The sequence below is a fragment of the Prionailurus bengalensis genome, chromosome A3, assembly GCF_016509475.1.
Source record: "Prionailurus bengalensis isolate Pbe53 chromosome A3, Fcat_Pben_1.1_paternal_pri, whole genome shotgun sequence".
In the NCBI taxonomy this organism is placed as follows: Eukaryota; Metazoa; Chordata; class Mammalia; order Carnivora; family Felidae; genus Prionailurus; species Prionailurus bengalensis.
In genome coordinates, this window is record NC_057354.1 from 43660440 (window position 1) to 43677475 (window position 17036).

The 17036-nt window shown below is 40.2% G+C and overlaps 1 protein-coding gene across 2 annotated transcripts in view; it reads left to right on the top strand.

Annotated features, from left to right (window-relative positions):
• Nucleotides 1-5869: 5869 nt before the first annotated feature.
• The window catches only part of SEC23B (SEC23 homolog B, COPII coat complex component), a 44696-nt gene continuing 33529 nt past the window's right edge, over nucleotides 5870-17036 (top strand). Inside the window, exons 1-6 of one of the 2 annotated variants that reach the window (XM_043602969.1) lie at nucleotides 5870-6332; nucleotides 8937-9160; nucleotides 10553-10610; nucleotides 14961-15047; nucleotides 16409-16645; nucleotides 16750-16835. In XM_043602969.1, the coding sequence (XP_043458904.1) occupies nucleotides 8940-9160; nucleotides 10553-10610; nucleotides 14961-15047; nucleotides 16409-16645; nucleotides 16750-16835 (689 nt within the window). In that variant the 5' untranslated portion in view covers nucleotides 5870-6332; nucleotides 8937-8939. Of the gene's footprint in view, nucleotides 6333-8925; nucleotides 9161-10552; nucleotides 10611-14960; nucleotides 15048-16408; nucleotides 16646-16749; nucleotides 16836-17036 lie in introns of both variants that reach the window. The other variant, XM_043602968.1, reaches the window with a different exon arrangement.

Below are 17036 nucleotides of genomic sequence, written 5' to 3' on the forward strand. Positions count from 1 at the left end.
CTCTGGCAACCAAAGTGAGATTTGGGTTTCGCAAAATTTTGGCAAAGAGATCATTTAGGAGGCTATTGTGGTCATTCGGGAAAAGTGAATGAGGGCTTGAACTAAGTAGCTAGATGGAAATGAGAAGCATTTAGAATAAAAAAACCCACAGGCCCAAGTGATGCATTATTACTTTCAGGGTTGGGGTGTTAAAGAGGTAGGGGAAGAAAAAAATATCTTTTCCTTCTACCCTTCTAGGTTCTTGGCTGGGGCTCTGAAACAAAAGACATATAAGCAAGAGAAGAGCATACAAAAAATTGATTTTTTAAATATGTTTTACATGACATGGGAGCCTTCATCAGGAAATGAAAACCCGGGGCACCTGGGTGGCTCAGTTCGTTAAGTGTCCAACTTCGGCTCAGGTCATGATCTCACAGTTTGTGGGTTCAAGCCCCACATCGGGCTCTGTGCTGACAGCTCAGAGCCTGGACCTGCTTCAGATTCTGTGTCTCCCTCTCTCTCTGCCCCTCCCCTGCTCTCTGTCTCTATCTCTCTCTCTCAAAAATACATAAACATTAAAAAAATTTTTTTGTTAAAGGAAATGAAAACCCAACAAAGCAGTTAAACCAGATTGTTTTTATGCTAGGTTTTATGAAGAGTGGTAGGTCATGAGGAAAATGCAATAGAACAAAAGCATATGAAATAAGGGTAGTTAATAAGGGAAGAAATTTAGCAAGGCCTATTCATTCTGATTCCTCTTGGCATCTGTTCTGTGAAAGGGAGGCATACACAAAATGACTTCCAAAGGCTCAAGGAGTCGTAAGACCAAAGGAAAATCCTGATAAATCCAGCTTGACAGAAATGTGGGTTTTTTTTTTTTAATGTTTATTCTGAGGGAGAGTGCATGCAGGCTGGTGAGGGGCAGAAAGAGAATCCCAAGCAGAGTCCCCTGTCAGTGCAGAGCCCAATGCGGGTCTTGGTTATGAGATTATCACCTGAGCCCAAATCAAGGGTCAGACACTTCACCAACTGAGTCACCTAGGCACCCCTACAGAAATGGCTTACTAAGGGGATGAGTAGATCTCTGCAGCCCTATCTCTCATAAGACCTGCTTTTTTAGCCCTAGAGGCTGGGGAATACATTCCCCCCACCCCACAGGAGGAAATGTTTGAGAATAGTTGTGTCATAGTCACATCTCCAAAGAAAGTTAAGAATGTTATGTCCCAAGGGTGTACTTAATAGTATGTTTAGACAAAAGAAAGTGTGGGAGGGGAGTAGCTATTATGGAGAATGCTTCGGGTCACAGACAGATAGGCATTGTGGATTTATCCAAGATGGCATTTGTGTGGCTCACCCATCTGTCTGCAGAGGTAACAAATGTCTCCTCCTGGTAAAAACAGTGCACCTCTCATATGATGGTCTTATGACCTGTTTGAGGGGAGACAGGGAAGGTCAGTGGGTCCTTCCTTGCACCTACCCTCTCTCAAAATCCTTCAGCTTAAAATATTAAATATGCTACTCTGTCATATTTTGGTAGTGTGTCCTGAACCCCACGAGAGACAAGGAGGGACCAAGAATAACTCCCTAGTTATTAGGATGACTGGGAGGAGAATGGTATCTCCAAGTGAAATAGAAAGTACAAGAGACAGGTTAGTTTAGGGCGAGGGGAACAATGAATTCAGCTTAGGACCATTAAAGATAAACTGAGGCATACTAAAATTGTAAGAGTTGGGGCACCTGGGTGGCTCAGTCGGTTGAGCATCCAACTTCAGTTCAGGTCATGATCTCGCAGTTGGTGGGTTTGAGCCCCGCATCTGGCTCGCTGCTGTCAGTGCAGAGCCCACTTTGGATCCTCTGTCCTCCTCTCTCTCTGTCCCTCCCCTGCTCATGTGCACTCTCCCAAAAATAAACATTAAAAAAAATTTTTTTAATTGTAAGAGTTTATTTGAGCAAAATTCAATTTGAATCAAACAGCACCAAACCGGAAGTGGTTAGGAGCCCTCGGTCAACAGGAGTCAGGGAAAACAATTAAACAGAAAAGGTGTAGAAGCCAAGAGAAGAAATTATTTGATTGTCCAGTTGGCTGTTGATTGTATTCAGTGTTTCAATTTCATAACCTTGAGGCATTTCTGTACTTACATTTTAGTTTGCTTCTGTAGGCCGTCATGGCATTAGAGCCACATCAGTCTAATGGCCTTCTTTTTAATTAACTTGACAGGACACATGGAGGTTCAGGTGCCAAAACCCCAGAGATATCTAGCAGGTTGCTGGATATATGAATCTCATGTTAGGTAAGTCTGAGCCAGAAACATAGAAATTAGATTATAGATGATGAATAATATGTCACGAAAATTGTGAAACACTTTGAAATAGTCAAAAGTCCATGGGTGAACTTCCATGGAATGCTGGGCATTTTTTAAAGGACTCTCTGGGGTCATCTGATTGTAAGGGGTATGTGCCTCTATCTTTGACTAAGCTATTTTACAACTCTGCAGCAAAAGAAATTAATTTACAGAAAACTGATAGTAATGCAAATGTCTCCTGTCCATAACAATGCAAATGAGTCTTGTCCACAGCAATGCAAATGAGTTTTGTGCGGTAGGGAATATGAATCTATAAATCAAATTCTTCCTTGAACCAGTCTGAACATCCTTACTTGTTACCTCATTAATAAATGAGTTTTTGACATATGCTCATTTTATATTTGTATGAGGGCCAGAATTTTACCTTCTTGAAACTTTAACAATTTTGAAGGTTTCACCAGCATCCCAATGGATTCACCTAACAAAATCAGGTAAATCATGTTGCTGAAGAATACCTTGTGGGCTGCTTAATTAAGCCCAGGAATATTTTCCTTTTGGCTCTCAGAGTGAACAGTGAATATTCAAGTGGCAATCATACAACAATAAACTGATTCTGTTTCTCTAGGTTTTTTCTCTTTAATGATTTTGTATTTTTGGTTTTGTTACTGATACATCTACAGCCAATATGTTTCTCATCATTGGTGGCAACAGCAATCAGGAATTTGACTTTATTTTCTGACCATCTGGTGGTCTAAGTTAATTGGTAGTTATAGAGATATATCCTCTTTTGGATAAGAGATGACAGAGAATCTAGTTGGTCTTTTTTGTTTGTTTGCCTTTTTTGTCTATTTATGAGTTCAAATCAGTCAAGATTTTCATGCCTTCCGGGAAGAAGAATGACTCTATATCTGATCTGGTGAGTTTTTGTGTTTCTGTGTTCACTTCTGACCTGTGACTACAGTTGTAGAATCAAAGCTGTATACTTTCTTTTTTTTTTAATTAAAAAAAATTTTTTAATGTTTATTTATTTTTGACAGAGAGAGAGACAAAGCATGAGTGGGGAAGGGGCAGAGAGAGAGGAAGACACAGAATCCGAAGCAGGCTCCAGGCTCTGACCTGTCAGCACAGAGCCCAACGCGGGGCTCAAACTCACAGACTTCGAGATCGTGACCTGAGCCGAAGTCAGACGCTCAACTGACTGAGCCACCCAGACGCCCCAAAGCTGTATACTTTCTTTGTGTCTATGCATCTCTGTGTCTTTATGGCTATAACCAAGAAAGGCCCTCACATGTTGTGGAGTGTGAAATTTTACTAAGTTTGGAGACCTCTAATAAATTAGATTAGTATGTCTCTTTTTCTTAAATTTTTTGTTTATTTTGAGAAAGAGAGAGAGAGTGCGCACAGGGGAGGGACAGAGAAAAAGAGAGAGAATCCCAAGCAGGCTCTGTGCGAACAGTGTGGAGCCCAACATAAGGCTGTCAGTGGGACAGGGCTGGAACCCAGGAACAGTGACATCATTGATGAAGGAGCATGAGGCAGACTGAGGGCAAAATTCAGGCTGGTACTCTACCCGCCCCCCCCTCCCCCCCCCCCCCCCCCCCCCCCCCCCCCCCCCCCCCCCCGTGGAATATGTGTGATATTCCTCGGACACTCCCAACTACCCAAGAACAAAGGAAAGGGGTTTAAGTGCTTGCCATGGTAATGTGGGAGACTAAGGCAAACGAAAAACTGAATTCCCTTACTGTCTACAGCCCACTGACAAGTCCTTGAAACCAGCAGAGTAACCTCCCTCTAGGAGCTCAGCTGCCTTGATAATGACACTTTGTTAGGGGCAAAAGAAAACCTTAGCTTAACATTACCCCAACCTCAAGGATCCTGTAAATCAACTTCCTTTATCTCAACTGCCCCAAGATATATGCTGGCAATCATATTCCAAGCTTATGGCCCCCGGATATGCATTTCATATGATGAAGAGTCTCATGACCCTTCATGAGGTTTTATTAAACAGTGATAAATGGTGTTTCCCTAGCAACAGCTAGCCCCTCAAAGTCCTGGAAACCTTGCTTCCAAAATTCCTTAGAGACTTACTCTATCACTGACCCCCTCCCAACCTGAGGGTGAGTTTCCCATCAAGACTCCAGTGCAGTTCTTCCTGCCCATGGGTTCTGTTCCCATGCTTTAATAAAATCACCTTTTTGCACCAAAAACATCTTCAAGAATTATTTCATAGCCGTTGGCTCTGGACCCCACAAATCTCCCATCACCCCAAAAACTTCATCAGTTATGACCCCAGCCAAAATCAAGAGTCAGATGCCCGACCAACTGAGCTGTCCAAGCACCCCAGATTAGTATGTCTCTTAAAGGAGCTCTGTTCCGGAGTGCCTGAGTGACTAAGTCTGTTGGGCATCCAACTCGATTTTGGCTCTGTTCGTGGGATAGAGCCTGAGTCAGTCTCCACGATGTGTGTGGAGCCTGCTTGGGATTCAGTCTCTTTCCCTCTACCCCTCTACTTTCTCCCCACTCACCATCTCTCTAAAATTAAATAAATAAATAAATAAATAAATAAATAAATAAATAAATAAATAGGAGCTCTGTTCTGACTGGCTTATTGAGATAAATACATACTTACATAAATCAAATATTCCTAAAACTACCCAAAAATAATGAAATTAAACTTCCAATACTTTAAATGTGTAGGAATTTTAAAAACCCTTCTTAGAAAATTCTAGTATAGAAAGAAGCCAGGATCAAATAATTAAAGCAAGTCTTTGGTAAATGATATTCTTTTAACGTTTGGTTAAAAAAAAAAAAACAACAACCCATACAGCTATGTCTTTTCTCGGGGTAAACTATAATACAAATGTGTATTTATTTTAATTGAGTTTGCTTCCTTACTGAGAGATTAATGCAAACTGCCTAAATTTATTCACTTAATGATGTAAAACCTAGTTATTCTGACATGGTTTAGGAACATGAAAACCGTAAATTTGTTCAACAAAAATGAATCATTGACAGACTTTTTATATTAAGAGTATGTTTCATAATATATTGACCTAAAACTAGTTTGTGTTCTGTAAGTAGCTGAAAATTTTGTACTAAGTTGAGCTAATTAATGGTAATTCTTGGATGTCTAGATATATTCTAAGCATCATTTTAAGTTTATATAGCTTTGCTTCTTTTAAAAAATATACTATAGACAGGCTGTATCTCGGAGTCAGATTAATAAACGTGCTCATTTTTGTCACTTAGAAAAAGGTATATAAAGGCTGTAGTGGCTGTAGAAAGTTGTGTTCTATATACTTAGGAGTTTGGTTAGTCTCCCAGGATGCGTGAATATGACCACTCCCAATTATTCACCTTCTCGTAGATGGAGGACAGAGCTAGACACGCAGAGAGTAACTGTGCGCTAGTGTCAATCCCCGAAGAGAACGCGAAGTCAACATAGCGAGCAGTAACATAATGAAGTATTGCTACGCATGCTGAATTTCCAAAGGTAGTGTGCGGACCCACGCTCCCTCCGCCCCGCCCCGCCCCGCCCCTCGCCGCGGTGACACCTTTTCCCGGCAAGCTTCAGTTTCCTCCGCCTCTCCTTTTTCCGGTGCCACACGTCATCATTCTCGCTTCCCGGTAGCTAAGGCGATGAGAGGGACTTCCCAGTTGGGCGGGCGGAAGTCATGTTGGATCAGGGCGAATCCCTGAGGCGTGCCGGCTGCACCTAGGAAACAGTCGCGCAGGCACCTGAGTTTTCTGAAGCACAAACATTTAGGGGTGAACGTGGAGGAACGCAGGATCTGAGGAGCGGTGGTTTTGTGGCCTGAGAACAACGGGCTTGCCCCATTCCAAGATGGCGGCGTGGCTTCACTGAGCGTCTTGCTTCCGCTTCTCCGCCGGGGGAGGCCCTCTTTGATTGGCCAGAGGACGGCGCTGTGGCGTGACGCACAGGGTCGCTGACCAGTCGTCTGAGAGCTGAGCTGGACTTGGCGGTGGGAGCCGGCGCGGGGCCCTAGCAGCTGTGGGTGCGGACGCGGCCAGGTGAACTGCTCCTGCCAGGTGAGTGGGAGCGCAGGTGATGGGGAGCCGAGGGCACGGACTGGAGTCTCTGTAGGGACCGAATGGGTTGCTCCTGAGGCGAAGCCTCTTCTCGGCGGCTTGGCGGGCAGAGGAATTTAGGGACTCAGTGACCCAGGGGTCTGCTGAAGAGTGACGCGTTCCTCGTCAGGCGGTGCGGCCGGCCGGCTTCTGGCTCGGGAACCCTAGGAATCGCGGGGTGCGGAAGGATTCAGGTTTCTTTTTAGAGTTGAGTAACCTGAAATGGGATGAATGACTTCTGCCTCGTGACAGCTGGAACTAGGATCCGGGGCTTCGGACTACGCTTGAAGCATTAAACTGTGCTTAAACTTGGCTACCGTGTCCTGAGAAGTTATGATTTGATGGAATGACCGGTTCAGTTTTTGGCGTGTGTGTATTTTTGGCAGACACTCCTACAGAACCTTTAAAGTTCTTTTCATTCATTCATTAACTCATCCATTCATCTATTAGCCTCTTCAGAAACTCCTCCCCTGTGAGAATATGATGTGAGTCAAAGATCGACCGCCCTAGAAAAATGCACATTCGCTCATGCCCACAATTTTGCATACAGCTTCAGAAGATTTATTGACGCTCTGAAGTGCCCCGTTGGTTTTGTGCCCAGATTTAAGAATCCATGTTCTAGAAGAGGCGACAGGAAGAGACCGTGGGAAACGGAAAGAGCAGGTTTTAATATGTAGCTGCTTGGGGACATTGGATGGAGCCAGTATCTTTCATTCATGTTTTGAGTGGGTACCAGTCAGTGAATGAAACCTGCTGAGGTACTTGTTGAGAATTGTGATATTAGAACTTGCGTTTATTCCCACCTGAGTTATCCCTTTGCCACTTCGTAGCTGCAGAAGGGCCTCCTATGTAGAGGGTGCTTCAGTTTCCCGCCTTTGTCAGAAATAACAAGTAGATGCCTTAGAGTGTCAGTTGGAGCAAACATTTAGAATTTTTGTGGTCTGGGTTGCGTGTAGTGGGCTAATTCCTTCATTTGCTTTTCTAGCCGCATAAAATCATTCCCTGGGTGGCTACGTCGGTTAAGCATTCAACTCTTGATTTCAGCTCAGGTTGTGGCCTCACAGTTGTGAGATTGAGCCCGTGTCATGGAGCCTGCTTAAGATTCTCTCTCTCTTGCGGCACCTGGGTGGCTTAATTGGTTAAACATCAGACTTTGGCTCGGCTTAATGATCTCCTGGTTTGTGAGTTCAAGCCCCCTGCATTGGGCTCTCTGCTGTCAGTGCAGAGCCCCCTTTGGATTCTCTGTCTCCCTCTCTCTCTGCCCTTCTCCTGCAGGAGCTCTCTCAATCTCTCTCTCTAAAATAAGTAATAAACATTTAAAAAAAAGATTCTCTCTCTCTCCCACCCTTTGCCCCCCACCCTCAAAAAATCATTCTCTTAGTCCGTATCATTTACAGTATGACACTTGTCATAATAACACTTATTATTGGAGACACTTATTATTCAGCACCTCAGGAAGTGAGCACTAGAGGCCACTAATAACATAGATTCTTTGTCTGTTTTTCCCTTTTTCTTGAGGGTCTTGTTCCCGTGAACCCTAGGTGGCTGAGATATGTGTTAAGCCATAGCCTAGACTTCAGAATGCAAATAGGGTGTATGAAACACTCAATGGAGTTGGCATTGTCTGGGTTTGAAAAGCTTAGTCTAAATGGTTATTTTATCAACCAGAATTTTTCGAGGCATGAACATAAGCAACCCTGGTGAAAAGGTCCTGGTGAAGGAGTCGCCCAGCACGATAGCAAATTTAGCATTATAATTTTGGTGATTCCAAGTAGAAATATTTTTGCTAGGAACTGGTGGTGGTTCTCATTACAAATTGGACTCACAACGTCAGCATCCAGTTCTTGTCTCCCCAGGTAACAGAGGAGGGGAAAGGGCACAAAAACAAGATCACTTGGAAAGTAGAATTTAATGCAGTGTTTGCTTTAATAAAGCAAGGAAGGGAGGGGATCAGGGAGGAAGGTAGGTGGATGCTGAAACAGGGCTTGAGACTGACTCTTGGGGAAGGGGAATTAGAACTGGCTTGGTTGAAATGTTGTATGATCTATGAGGAGGTTTACATTAGTATTATTCAACTACTTGCAGCTTGGAAATGATCAAATGATTGTAAACCCCCCATATCTTTCCATTTATTTAAGTGCTAGAGAGGAGAGTTGAGAAAGGAATAGTAGGCAAAGAGAACTGTGAAGTTAATTGGCTTTGGGAGTCAAAGGGAAGGGAGATGTTGTCATCCTCCAGTGACCAGTTCTTCTAGACTAAGTGTTTAATTTTTTTTTAATCTTTATTTATTTTTGAGAGAGAGTGCGAGCAGGGGAGGAACAGAGAGAGAGGGAGATACAGAATCTGAAGCAGCCTCCAGGCTCCAAGCTGTTAGCACAGAGACCAACGTGGGGCTGCAGCTCACAAACCGTGAGATCATGACCTGAGCCGAAGTTGGCCGCTTAGCTGACTGAGCCACCCAGACTAAGTGTTTAAAGAACATTGTTGGGTGACCGTCTTCTTTTTTGAAGTTTAGTTGAGAAATTCACATAAAATTAAAAAGCCTCATCTATAGTTTCTTTTTAGACTATGGCAACATATTTGGAGTTCATTCAGCAGAATGAAGAACGAGATGGTGTGCGCTTTAGTTGGAATGTGTGGCCTTCCAGCCGCCTCGAGGCTACAAGAATGGTTGTTCCCCTGGCTTGTCTCCTCACTCCTTTGAAAGAACGTCCAGACCTGCCTCCCGTACAATATGAACCTGTGCTCTGCAGCCGGCCAACTTGCAAAGCCATTCTCAATCCACTTTGGTATGAATTCTTTTTAAAACTAGTAAAAAGGAAGAATGCAGTATATTATGATTTTTATGTGATTCTCATAAAAGTGATTCAGTTTGGGCAAATCATCAAATTTGGGATTAGTAGTAGATGGTGAGATTCTGAGGTGATGAATGCTTGTAGAAGTCTAGGGTGGGGGGATGGGCTAAATAGGGATGGGCATTTAGGAGGGCACTCGTGATGGGCACTGGGTGTTATTTATATGTAAGTGATGAATCACTAAATTCTGCTACTGAAACCATTCTTATACTATATGTTAACTAGGATTTACATACAATTAAAAAAATATATATATGTGTGTGTGTATATATATTTAAAAAAGAATGCTTGTAGAAGTCTGAGTCTTACTGGCCTAATATTGGAGATAAAATTGGAACTTACAGGAATGAGGTAGAAGTCAAGGGAAAGGGTTGGAATTCACTTTTTTTTCTTATTTCAATTTGTTTTTGGTTTAACCATAGATTATATTGGTACCTTTTGAAGCATTTTCCCAAAAAAATCAGAAAGCTTTTGACGGTTTTCTCATACTTACCTGGTATGGTGATGCTGTATGGCAGGAAGTAATAGGTGGAAGAAATTATAACTCTTAGTGATGGTTAAGTGTAATGTTTTGTACCTGAGATCATGACCTATGATATTTTCTGGAAATGTGGGCATTATTTGAAAGAATCTTTAAACAGGTGAAGAGTATCAGAAATATTGTCTAAAAGGTAAGACTTTTATATGAGGGAAAAATAAGACTCATATGAAGGAACATTTTTTACTTCATTCCCCTTACTTTTACTTATTACACCCATTCATAAGATGCTGTTACTCTTCTTTCAAAGAGGTAGCCATTGCTTATTAATTTTCTAAGTGCAGAAAGGGAGAAAAAACTAACTGAAGCATTATCTTTAACCAGTTCTAAGAAGCATGCCTCCCAACCTTTCTTCAAGTGAGGTAGGTGAGGTGAAAGTCAGGCAAGTGTTTCCATGTGTGAAATTTAGTATTGACATTTAGTGGTTTCACGTATCTTAACAATAAAAGTGCTAGAAAAATCACACAGATTATGTTAAGAACAGGACAAAAGGGAATAACCTGTAACTTATATAAAATCATGACATTTTAAATATTGTCAAGGGAATTAGAAAAGAGAAAAAAAGATTTACTAATTCTTCAGTGCTGCTGTTTGAAGGAAATTTTTGGTGTATTTAACAGCCATAACTCTTAACTGCAGTAGACATTTTACATCACTCCATCCATTCATGCTCAGAATGATATCTGAAACATATCTGTGAGACTTACTAAACTTAAAGATTACACTTGAATGCTTTCCACATTACAAATGAAAATGGTACCTAGCTATAATATTTATCTTTCTCACAGTCAGGTTGATTATCGAGCAAAACTTTGGGCCTGTAATTTCTGTTTCCAAAGAAATCAGGTATGTGAATTTTTTTAAGTGTTTTTCTGTGTTTCATTTTAGTTGAATTACTCTGAAAAAAATTAAGTAAGGTTGAATTTGTGTCTGTCTGGGTAGTCATCAATTTCTGCTGACCTCAAGGCAATAGCTTTTGTTAAGCATAATTGAACACTGAACATATGTGATTTTTCTGTTGAACGATGACTCAGTTTCATTATGTGGGTTTTTATCATTTGCTCTGGAGGGGACATAAAATTCCCATTTTTGATGTCCTCTGTAGGCAGTGAATATGTTATCCTAAGAAAACAGATATGTCGTGTATATTTCATTTGACTTCAGTTTATTCTAATTGCATAGTGTGTACATTACTGAATTTTCACTTTTTGATCTTTATAACTTTCAGGGTCCAAGTACCAATGTTGAGCATTTCTTGATTTAAAAATTTTAAAACTACTGGGGCACCTGGTGGCTGTTGATTAAATGTCCAACTCTTGATCTCAGCTCAGGTCGTGATCTCATGGTTCGTGAGTTCGAGTCCCACATCAGGCTCTGTGCTGACAGCGTGGAGCCTGCTTGGGATTCTGTCTCTCCCTCTCTCTCTGCCCCTCCCCTGCTCATGCACACACTCTCTATCTAAATAAATGTTTTTAAAACATCATCAAATTATACATTTAAAAGAGTGAATTTTATGATATATATAATATATCTCAATAAAGCTGTTAGAAAAATTTAATCATTTCCAGTATAGCATATAGTGGTTTAGTACCTCTTAAGATATTAATAACATGCATTTATTTATTCACATATTTAATCATAATTGCAGATAATAATCTCATTCTTTGATACATCTCACAGTAAGTCCAGTGATAAATAGACCAATCAGTGTACTAAGTATAGGCTTGGGAATTATGAGCAGGTACCATTCAAATTCACCTCCATGAGAGATTCAGGAGTATGTGCAACTCTTAAAGGCATTCAGAATTGAGGTCCATGTTTAATACAGTTATAGTGAAAATTCTAAGGCATCAAAAGACAATGTCAGCAGAGTAAAAATGTAGTCCACAAAATATTTGCTAATCATAAATCTTGTAAGGGATTAATATCAGGACATCCAGGGCAGGAGATAATGAGGAAATGTTTATAAGTTCAGAGTTTCAGTTTTGCAAGATAAAAAAATTGAGTTCTTGGGAATGCAAACTGGTGCAGCCACTCTGGGAAACAGTATGGAGTTTCTTCAAAAACTTAAAAATATTAGTACCCTAAGACTCAGCGATTGTATTACTAGGTATTTACCCAAAGGACACAAAAATAGTATTTCAGAGGAATACGTGCACCCAGATATTTATAGCTGCATTATTTACAATAGCCAAATTTCCAAGCAGCTTAAGTGTCCATTGACCAATGAATGGACAAAGAAATGGATATATATATATATATATATATATATATATATCATATATAATGGAATATTACTATGCCAAAAAAACAAAACAAAAACAACAACAACGGATTCTTGCTATTAGCAAAGTCAAGTGACTGAGCTAGAGGGTATGAGGCAGTGAAATAAGTCAGGGAGAAAGAGACAAATATCATGTGATTTCACTCATACGTGGAGTTTAAGAAAGAAAACCAATGAGGAAAATGACAAAAAAGAGAAAGAGGCAAATCAAAACACAGACACTTAAGTATTGATAACAAATTGATCGTTACCAAGAGGGAGGTTAGTGCGGAATGTAGTAAAAAGGTGATGGGGATTAAGGAGTGAACTTGTAATGATTACTGTGTGCTGTATGGAAATGTCGAATCACTATATGATGTATATGAAATTATATTTCACTGTATGTAAACTAACTGGAAATTAAATAAAAAATAAAAAAAATAAATATATGGTTTTCAGGTCTCACATTTAGGTCTTTAATACAGTTTGCTTTTATTTTTATATATCATTAAGAAATGATCCAGGTTCTTTCTTTTGCATACACCTGTTTAATTTTCTAATGGTGTAAATATATTGACCATGTAAGTGACCATGTAAGTGTGGGTCTCTATTCAGTTTCATTGATCTATGTAACTATGCCAATACCATGATGTTTTGTATTTTTTCTTTGTAGTATACCTTGAAATCTGAAATTATGATGCCACCAGCTTTGTTCTGTTTTCTTTTTTTCTTTTCAAAATTGCTTTCTATTTGGATTTGTTTGTGGTTCCATTCAAATACTAGGATTCTTCATTCAACTTTTGTGAAAAATGCTATTAGCATTTTGATAGGGAGTCCATTGTATCTCTATGTTCCTCTGGTAGTATATATATTTTATTAATACTAATTCTTCCCATTCATGAAGATTGTACATCTTCCCATATGTTTGTGTCATCTGTCATTATTTTGTTGTTTTTGTTTGTTTGTTTGTTTGTTTAAATGGTATTCTGTTCTCTAAAAGGAAATTTTCATTGAACACAATTTTCAGATTTTCACTTGGGCTTATCACACCCTCACAGGTTCAGGACACATGATAGTGAATGATTTTTAGAGTTAAGTTACACTGAAAAAGAAGTAATATTAGGTAGATGACAGGAAGGTACTCTCATGTGAAAATAAATATACAATTTCGGTCACTGTGTTTGTAAATCTCTGCTCTCTGATATTAAACTTCTGTCATCCATTGGAAAGAAAATTGAGTTCTGGAGGTGGATGGTGGTGATGAATACTTAAGACCACTGAACAGTACACTGAACAAAGATTAACATGGCAAAAGTTATACATGTTTTACCACAATAAAAAACATTGGGTAAAACATCAATCTAATTGATCTAAAACATCAATTTAAAGACAAAATGCCTGTGATACAATGTCAAGCATAAAGAACAGTTTGCAAAATTGTATATATAGGATGAGCTCATCTGTGCGGAAGTAGAAAAAGTCTGGAAGGAAATATGCCTACATGTTGACTAGCTGTCTCTAGTTGGTAGGAACATAAAGAGTTTTTTCTTCCTCTTTTCTTTTTTTTGTTTTTAAGTTTATTTTTTTTAGTAATCTCTACACCCAACTTGGGGCTTGAACTCTTGATCCCAAGATCAGGAATTACGTGCTCTTCCAATTGAGCCAGCCAAGTGCTCCTTTTCCTGTTTTCTTATATTTTCTTGTATTTGCCAGGTTTTCTACAATGAACATGTATTACTTTATTGATAACAGCTAAAATAATAAACCCAAGTAAAAGAATTAGTCATCCACATAAATTTTTTTTTCAGTTCCAATTACAGCTCTTTAATGCCTCATTTGCATAGGGTTCCTCTTGTTTATAAGAATTGCTGTTCTGTAGCTTCTTTTTGTTTTGTTGTTGGTTAAAACTATTTTTTAACTTTCATGGTTCATCAGATATTTTCCTGTATAAATGAAAATGTTCCTAATTTAAGTCTGTTTCCCAAATTATGACTTTTAACTTTGAAGAAAGATGGTTTTACAGTTTCCTTACATATTTCCTTACAGTTTCATTTACCATTTCTGTTTCATATGCCTGCCATCTTTTACCTTCCTTTTCTGTAGAGCCGTACTCTACACATATCAACATTCTATCGCTTCTGTCATTTGGATCCCTTTTCTCTGAACTCTCTCCAAGTTCTCTGTCCTCTTTGAAATGTGGAGCAAAAGGTTTGTCTTTCCAAAGTTGGAAAACAGAGGTTTGACTCTCCAAAGGGCAGTGGTGGAAGCTTCATGTTGTAAGACATCATGAAAAGAAAGATGGGGAAAATGAAGAGGAAGCTCTAGGGTGGTCCTTAGCAAGTTGCTTGAGGGTTCATTTCTATTTCCAGTGGCACTTCTCTCAAAGGCATTTTGCCTGGAGACTAGAGTCCCAGGCCAATATGTCTTGAACTACTGGTGGACAGTACATCAGTATTCAGCATTCCTGACTCCCATCTCCTGCTTAGTTCACCAGTCACTTTCCAAAGGGATTTGAAGAGAGAAGCTCAGTCACAATCCTGGGTTCTGGCCTTGGAGAACACAGGGGGCTGCAAGGGCACTGCCAGCTGGTAAAGCACGGCCTCCCACATAAATTATTGATGAGACAGCTGAAATCTCTGCCCTTAATTTGCAAGGCAGTGCTTAAAAAATGTTTTTTACTGGTACATTTTTTAATCATCTCAAAGTTACAACATACCCTCAAACTACATTTTAAAAAGTTACAATGGGATATAAATGTAAGGCAGGGTTTCGATTTAAAATTTTGATTTTTGTATTTTTAGTTACATGGTCTGTGTTCTATGCTTTCAGAATTAATTCATGGACATTACCTATTTTTTATATATGGAAAATAAGAGGTATAACATAAATATCTTTCGCCCTAATAAAACGTTGCTTTGTTTCCTTCTCTTCAGTTTCCTCCTGCTTATACAGGCATATCTGAGGTGAATCAGCCTGCTGAATTGATGCCCCAGTTTTCTACAATTGAGTATGTGATACAGGTAACGTCTCTGTTGCGTATTTAATGAATGGTGTTAAATATTGAGTTTCTCTTCGTCTTCTGTGTCCCTGGACAATTTAAAACTATGAGGGCAGATGGATCCTAAACACTTGGTCATGGTGTGTGTGCACTCATTGGCATTACTTACAATCTTGATAGAAGGCTAGAAAAGGGGTCACTGGTTGTGTTCAGCACCTGTCCCCATAGCTTTCTCCAGCTCTGTTAAGATTACTCCATCTTTTAGTCAAGCTTAAAAACTTTAGGTTCGTCCTTGACTTGTCTTTCTTGTACATTCCATATCCAATCCATGAAGAAATCCCATTGGGTCTATATTCAGAATCTATCCACAGTCCAACCACTTCTTTCTCCCCCACTTTTTTCCTGGGCCAGCCATCACCTCTTGCTTGAATTACTGGGCAGTCTCTTAACCCTTCTCCCTAATTTCACCCTTTCCCACTTACAGTTTATCCTTAACCCAAAAGCCAGAGTAACTCTTTAAAACATGTCATGTTGTTTCTGTGTTCAGAAACCTCCAATGGTGAAAATGACTCCCTTTTACCTTGAGTGAGAGAGAGTCTTTGAAGCTCTTTGTGGACCAGCTCTGTATTATCACTCATACCTCAACTTGTTTTAGTGTCCTCGTTTAGCCATATGGGTCTCATGACTTTCTTTGGACATGCCAGGAATGCTCCTGCCTGTGGGCCTTTGCTCTAGGCTGGAATTCTCTTTCTCCTATGTCTGTATTGCTTCTTCCCTCTCCTCTGGGTTTTTGCTCTAATGTTACTTTCTTATCGAGGCTTCCCTGATCTCTTATGTAATACTGGAACCTGCCCCCTACCTCTACTCCTGGCATCCCCCTACTCTTTCCATCCAGAAAATCCGCTCCTTAAGGTAGGCAAAGATCTTTGTTCTTTTGGTTCACTGATATATCCCAGGACCTGGAACAGTGTCTGGCACATGGAAGGCATTCAAAAATGTAGAGGGTTACCTGGGTGGCTCAGTCGGTTAAGTGTCTGACTTTGGCTCAGGTCATGATCTTACGGTTTGTGCATTCGGGCCCCGTGTTGGGCCCACTTCAGATCCTCTGTCCCCCTGTCTCTGCCCCTCCCCTACTTGTGCTCTCTTAAGAATAAAACATTTGAAAATATGTAGAATAAATCGTTGGATACAAATAGTTTTTACATTTAGTTTGTTTTAATAGAAACTGTCATTTAACGAAGTGAGTAGAAGTTAGTTAGATGTCCATATTTCCTGACAGTAAATATAGACAAGACTTGTTACTTACATACCTGATGTGCTTTGAAAAGAGCTGGTTATGTCTGTTTGTATACTGATCATCACACTGTGTTTCTTTACGTAAAGCGAGGTGCTCCATCCCCTCTGATCTTCCTCTATGTGGTTGACACGTGCCTGGAAGAAGATGACCTTCAAGCACTCAAAGAATCCCTGCAGATGTCCCTGAGTCTCCTTCCTCCAGATGCTCTGGTGGGTTTGATCACGTTTGGGAGGATGGTGCAGGTTCACGAGCTCAGCTGTGAAGGAATCTCCAAAAGTTATGTCTTCCGAGGGACCAAGGATTTAACCGCAAAGCAAATACAGGTTTGTGCCTTGTTTGTACACAAGCAGGAGCAAGGAGATTTCTTAAAGAGTAGTTGGTTATTCAATCTAGTGTTGTGGGAAATGAGTCCTTTTGGTTTTTGTAGGATATGCTGGGCCTCACCAAGCCTGCCATGCCCATGCAGCAAGCAAGACCTGGTCAACCACAGGAGCACCCTTTCGTTTCAAGCAGGTGAGCTACTAACATAGAATGTTGCACACACAGTAGTGGGCATGCAGGGCATTCCACTGAAGGGAGGGAAGAAAAATGTTAGAACTTCTGTTTTCTTGTTTTTAGACAAAAAAAAAAATGATTAAGCCTAACCAGTATTTAATGTTTAATGACTTGTATAACATGTTGGTATATATTTGAAACTAATAACTAAATTGTGTA